Raw genomic sequence first — 7,057 nt, forward strand, 5'->3', positions numbered from 1 at the left:
CTAAATAGGATTGGACTTGTCAATTATTTACACTATTAATATTAATAATTAACGTTAGTATTAAGTTGTGCCCATGATTTAAACAAGCCGTGACAACGATTTTTTTTCCCCCTCCAATGTCAGCAGACGGGCTTCGTACAATGCTTTTCATTACAAACCTGTGGATTTCAATGAGGTCTTACCAATAACCTCCAGTAGGTGGCAGTAATATCAGTTGGACAACAACAAACGTACAACATAAAGGAAGAGTGTTGGGCAGGGAAACGGAAATGTCAAACGAGTAAGCAGGATGCGACGCAGAATACCTTCTCTTTAAACTGTAGGATGGTTTGTTAATTATTAAGAAGAAAAAGTCATATAATATTGCCAGAAACCAAACTGCAGCTATGACGAATGGTAAGTGAATTGCTTTATCCGACAGGTTAACGTGAGGAGAATAGTTTTAAGTTGGCTTAGTTAAGAGCAGAGCTAGTGAAGGCTAGCTGGGCTGTAGACGTGGCCCCTGGTGCTTCTTTCTGTCATGTCATGAAAACCGAAATAAACCCACCATTCATTCTGATGCGGACTGATCTCATTGTTTTTGAAGTTATAAATGGACTGTCAAGCTCCTTGTGTTTACGATAAAATTACTATTAGAGTTGTTGGGCTACAAAGTAGTTAGCTAACTAGCATTGGTCGGTGAAGCTAACACTAAACAAATCAGGATGTCCAGGTGAACCTTAGTTGTGAAGGGTGCATTCTTCTTTTTCTATGGTTGGTATCTTGTTGGTAGTGGACAGATGTAGACTTAACCTTAAAATGTTGACATTGCTGGAACTGACCAAAGCTGACTAGTAGTAGATTAATTGAAAGAGCTTTTGCTACTTTAACTTTTCAGCAATGTTTAGCCAAGCCTAGCCTGCTTGGGAAAGAATTAACACTTGAATTTAAACATTTACATGGAAAGAGAACATTTAGACAAGCAGCCTGCTCACGTTTCCAGATGTATCTCAATAAATTATATTATCAAAAAACTACAGTTATTTCTGTAATTAATTAAAAAAAAGCGAAAACCAAATATGATAGAAATTCATAACAAAACAACCTGCTTGCTTATAATATTACACAATTTTAAAACCTGGATTTTCAGTGAATGAAATAACCTGCGTAATCATGGTAAACATCGCTGACGTGATAGTTGTCAAGTCAGAGTCAATATTTTCAGAGCCACCACACTGAGACTTATCCAGGACGGGAGCTGCAAAATCACGTGTTTAGCGACTCCTGAAGCAGAGATATCAGAGTCAGGTTACCTGGGCTAAGGAGAAAATAAACTACTGTTAAAATGTTTCATATGGAAATAAATCTTACATTCTATTCGGAGATCAAGATCCCAGAGTCTGAAAGGAGGAGCGAGGAGACACAAAGTTGATGTTGTTGTAATGGTGAAAAAAAAATTAGCCACGGTGTTGTAGTTTTACAGAAGTTCTCTTATTTTGTTTTATTAAATTAATGGCCCAGTTTACATCTGAGTAATGGTTTATAATGTTGTTTGTCCTCTTTTGCAGTCTACTCCTTTGACGGCATCCTTGTGTTTGGGCTGCTGTTCATCTGCACTTGTGCGTACCTCAAAAAGGTGCCTCGTCTCAACAGCTGGTTGCTGTCAGAGAAGAAAGGAGTGTGGGGCGTCTTCTACAAAGGTAAACAAAGAGTAAAATACCCCAACAGAATAATAACTCAACATATTAAAAAATTTAAATCAACATAGTTTTTTGGATATTGTCGGAGAGTTTTGCCGTGCAGAAATAATGACATATTTTGTCATTAATAAGGGGAAATGTTTGTGCCATTCATGCCCAACTTTCTCATTGTAGAGCTTAACAAACAATACAATTGGGAAAACTTTTTAAAACTCCTAATTAGACCAATATGTGTGTCATTGTCACCGAGTAACTTTATTTTTATTCTGCATTTAACATACTAGATTTTCCAAAACATTTGACATAGCTAGTAAATAGTGAGATAAGCACTCGTTTATCCAGTTTATACCAGCAAACTACCAAAATGCCGACATTTACTGACTAAGATATCCGTGGTTTGTTCAGGTGGGTGCCTATCTCTTTATAGTGTTCATTGGGTGAAAGGTCATCAATTCATGGTGAATGAAAATATTAAACAATTTGTTTTAACGCTCTGACATTAAAGTTGAATTAAAATGTTACAGTTTCTTGAGACACTTTGTTGCTAATTTGGAGGCGTGCCATCCAGGATTGTTGTCCATTTGGAAGATCCAATTTGTGCCTGAGCTTTAAGACACTGTCTTATGTCTGTAATGTTGCTTTACTAATTTAGTGTATTGCTCTTTCTCCATGATGTCATGTATTTTGTGAAGTGAACCAGTGGATCCTGCAGTAAACACACAATTTGATGCTGCCACTGCTGTACATCACAGTGGGATGGTGTTCTCAGGCCTCTCTGTTTTTCCCTTAAATGTATCAAACGTACTTCAATTTTAGGTTCATCAGATCACAGAACATGTCTTCAGAAATCAGAGACTTTATCCCTAAATCCATTTGCAGAAAGTAAAAAAAAAAAAAAAAAAAAAAAAACTTTAATGCATTACTTCATCCCATTTTGGTACATGACTCATTTAATTGCGAATGGAACTCTCTAACCTGATTGGGTGATCTTCTTCACAAGGTCTTCTGCTATTACTCTGGGATTCATACACTTAACACCAAACCACATTCATCTCTTGTTCCTATCTGGTATGACGGATAGACATTCATGCTGTTTGCAAAATAATTGTTGGAACAGAACAGTGCGACACTTTAGGGAATTTTGTACGCAAGATGTCTGACATCTGTTTCAGTTTCAGTTGATGTCACCTGAGGAAGCAGAGTGTTCAGAGTGTTGCCCTAAAATACATCTTTCCTGTGCTGTATCTGTGCATCACTGACCTGTAATCTTCTTCATTCTTAGCTGCAATAATTGGGACAAGGCTTCACATCGCCGTGGCGATTTCCTGCTTGATCATGGCCTTTTATGTCATCTTCCTGAAATGATAGTCACCCTGGGCTGGACAGACTGAATGGCTGCTGGCTGAGAACGGACTCATCTCTGTGGTCCTGTGTCAATCCTCGCCATGGGGGCCGCCTCGAAGTGACAGACAAGCCCCCCCCCTGGGCTTCTGGACCCTTGTAAATATCAAGCCAGTGCTGCCCCCTTCTGGAGGCCAGGCATATATAACTCTTCCCTGAATATGTATGCACTACAGACATGGAGGATGTTGTGAATCTACAGATCCTACAATTGAGAGAGCCTGCTGGTTCACTTGATTTCATTCTGTCGTTGGGTTGTATTGTTATTTGTCTTAATTAAGACACTCACATGATTATTATTAATGTTGTACTTTAAAACAGCAGATTGAAGGGTGAAATGTTCATACACTTTACCTGTGTACAATTTAAAATTTGCCACACTGTACATATTAAAAAAATAATAATAGAAATCCAATGATTAATTTCACTTGCTCCCAGTTATACTGTTGTTTATGTCTTGCTTTTCCTAGCACCGGTGGAGGGAAAGATATAGCTAATATATAAATATGTCCTTGTCTACACTATTTTTTAAAATAATTCCTTTTAATCTTGTACATTTTCTTACTAGCGCCTCTTATGTTTGACATCTCCTAAACATGTTTCAGGTTTGAAGGACACTTTTTGTACAAGTTTATGTTCCATTTATTTGATCGTCACTGCAGACGTTTTTTGTTACATTCAAAAACGTCATCGTGCTTTACTGGAATTATATGTGAAGTACTAAAACAAAGTAGTTCATATTTGTGAAGCAGAAGGAAAATGATGCATGCTTTTGAAATAAAAGGAAAATAAAAAATGTGGTGAGCATTTGAATTCATACCCCCAGCACTGTTTGTGCTGCACACAAACGGTTTCACGTTTTTTTTTTTTTTTGTTTTGTTTTGTTTTGTTTTTTACCAGTTTGCAATTCACATTTTTGTTAAACTGCTTAAATTCAATAAAGGATATGTTTTGATCTGGACTTTACGGTTCTGGTTGAAGGTGAACCTCCGACTCAGTTAAAAATCTTCAAAATTTCTTTCGTACCTTTTTGTTTCTCAGACTGATTTCTATATAGAACAATCTTATAAAAGGAACCTTACTAGTTCCTTTTACCTGCTGGAGAACAAAATTCCCTCAGTATGATGCTGCCACCACCATGGTTCTGTGTGATTCAGGATGATGTGCATTGTTCGTTTTGTCACAAATTGCATTTTACATCTTGTTATAAACTGCTCCACAACTTTATCCCCAACCTGTCTGTTGTGTTCCTTGGTCTTCATGAAGCCTTTTCTTCTAAAAACAAAAATGTTCTTTAGCAAACCTCTGAGGCCTCCACCAAACAGATCAGGTGAAATGAGTACTGATCTTTTAGTATGTTTTAAAATTTTATGACTGGAATTGGATCACACACCTGAGATTCGTTTTCGTGAAAGCAGATATTGAAACTAACATTTCTTTATTTTGGCAATTGGGTGCTAGATTATGTTGAACTGACACATGCAGTCACTTTATAATTTATACTAAGCATGTATTAATGTGATGGAAGGGGTTGAGATCAGTTCAAGATCTATCACAAATCTACCAAATTTGCAGATCGCCACAGAAGAGCTCCAAATGAAAATGAAACTAATGCTAAATTAGCTACATTTAATTTAAAAACGATGCCAAACTGGTTTCGTGATCGTGCCAATTTATTCATTTGCTGTTAATCAGACTTCATTATTTGTACTATTAAAATGCATTGTTTTGGAGAAGTTCAATGATGTTTGGATTTTTTTTTTTAAATGTTAACAGTCTCTGCTTCTTGTGTTTGAAAAACACATTGTATTCCTCAAGTGTTAGTAGTACCCACGAAGCATAGCTCAGCACACACAAGTCTGCATGTTTCAGATTGTTAACTTGTTTCAAAATAGCTCACAGTCATTGTGGTCAGTGTTTTTCTTGAAACAATACATTGTTTTGGTGCTTTCATTTTCACCCCCAAACCCTCATGCATGTTGCAGAATCTCCCCGCAGAATTTCCCATCTCAACTGTTTTACCCCCCTCAAGCATATAGTGGTGGGCTCTGCGTGCTGCTACTGGTTTTAAGTTGACTTCCAGTCAGTCAATAACTTGGTGTATTTTTGATTTACATCATTTACCTTTCGAATTTCATCCAGTGTGTTTAAGAGAGTGCTCCACAAAAATAGTGTACATGCAAAAGCTAGTATATCACCAAGTCGTCCCTTCACTTACTTTTCTTCAGAACAGTTTTTTTATGAATGAAGTTATTGAACAACCATGTTCATTACAGGCTTTTTAGTGGCAAAAGCAGTTATGAATTGAAGCATCACCATTGGGCTTGTACTGTAAAATGTGTTAACCTCAAAGGATAGAGATGGAATATAAGTGTGCTCTTTATAAATAAGATAAAGACCAAAAGCTATTGATATACTTCCTGTCCAAATACAAGAGCCTCCAAATCCAATGTCTACCGTGCATAGAAAACTAAACAATCTCCAGTATGTGCATGTCTATGTACTGGTATCTAAAATCTTTGACATTTACTGCCACATCATCTTCTTTAATGAATATGGTGTGACAAATTTCGAAAATGCCAAGGAAATGTGTTTTTGTAAAATCTACCTCCTTGAGCATGTTGGTTGACAAAATGCACAGTTTTGTGCTTTACACTCACACATCTTTTGGTAAATGCGTCTGTCTCTACAGAATAGAGTTAGCAAATAGCAGATATTAAAATGTTGGGTAACACTTTATTTGAAGGGGGGTGAATAAGACTGTCATGACACTTTCATAAACATGACATAACACCTGTCATGAACATGAATAAGCCTTCATGAATATTTATGACTGTTGTCATAAAGCGTCATTCGGTAAATTATGACACTTTTAATACAAAGCTGACATTATCCAAAATGTCTTTGTTATGACAACTTGACATTAACCAAGAAATCATTACTGTTTAAACTTTACCTTTAATAACATAAAGTTACCTAATTTTTAAAGTGCAATCAGTAATACTTTTATAACAAATTTATATCAGTAATGATATAAAGTTGTACAGATGTAATTAGGGCTGAATAAAGTCATTTTATTTATATGAATGTTTCTTCCTCCCTATTGAGAAGACTGGACTTATTATGCTGCCATGCATATGTAACAGACTGATGCAATTTGACCTGCTGTTGCATCTTGGATAAATATTTTGGATAAATATCTTTAAACTATAGGAGGAAAATGCATGTTTTTGTACTGGAATAGCTTACTGAGGTAATTCCCATACTTTTGTTTCAAGCATTTTGTCATTTCGTATCAGTATTTATAATACCAGGTCCAGATAAAAATATATGGTTGAAGATCCCTGAATTAAAACAGAATTTGGTAAGAGTGCATTTCTCTATTTTGCTCCACTTCTGTAAGATATGTTTATATGTTAAGAGACAATTCCTTCTCTTCATATTTTTGTCTCTTCATTGCTTGAAAGAGACATGATATATTCCATCCAGCATTTTCTTGGTGATGAATTATGTTGGCGTGGGTCTGTTTTGGGGCAAAACGTTTTTCTCTTATTTCTTTTTAGCTTTACTGATGTTGTTTTTGAAATTGTGCAGTGACCTTGATCAGGATTCCCTGGAGAAAGAGATGCTGTGTCTCACTGGGACCTTGCTGGGTGATTGAACGACAACAATCTATCTGTACCAGGTTCCCCTTTCACAGTTACAGAATGGCTGGTGCTAATCTTCAATGGTCACGAGGAAAGAGGTGGAATACACACTGGACAGGTCACAGGTCCATTACAGGGCTCAGCACACAGGACAAACAATCATGCACACACAAACGCCTAAAGGCAATTTAGAGAGATCAGTTGTTTTTAGACTATGGGAAAGCTGGAGTACCCGGGGTACTACAACAACAGCAGCAACTACTACTGCTACTACTAACAATAATAATTATACAAATAACAATAATTACTTGTGTATTACTACATACAATC

At 36.5% G+C, this 7,057-nt stretch overlaps 1 protein-coding gene across 1 annotated transcript; it reads left to right on the plus strand.

The window, feature by feature from the left end:
* The first annotated feature begins 239 nt into the window (after positions 1-239).
* On the plus strand, positions 240-4,314 carry tmem167b (transmembrane protein 167B). Its single transcript, XM_014986336.2, has 3 exons — positions 240-396; positions 1,548-1,679; positions 2,962-4,314. The coding sequence occupies exons 1-3, from the start codon at positions 387-389 to the stop codon at positions 3,042-3,044; spliced, it is 225 nt and encodes a 74-aa protein (XP_014841822.1). The 5' UTR covers positions 240-386; the 3' UTR covers positions 3,045-4,314.
* Positions 4,315-7,057: the final 2,743 nt, after the last annotated feature.

This window comes from Poecilia mexicana, unplaced genomic scaffold (genome assembly GCF_051168715.1).
Source record: "Poecilia mexicana isolate PSO_F unplaced genomic scaffold, ASM5116871v1 scaffold_5, whole genome shotgun sequence".
In the NCBI taxonomy this organism is placed as follows: Eukaryota; Metazoa; Chordata; class Actinopteri; order Cyprinodontiformes; family Poeciliidae; genus Poecilia; species Poecilia mexicana.

Bases quoted from the DNA above. Each gene is read 5' to 3' on its own strand.
- tmem167b (XM_014986336.2), top strand. The intron at 1,680-2,961 runs GTAAACAAAGAG...CTTCATTCTTAG, and splicing joins GTGGGGCGTCTTCTACAAAG to CTGCAATAATTGGGACAAGG.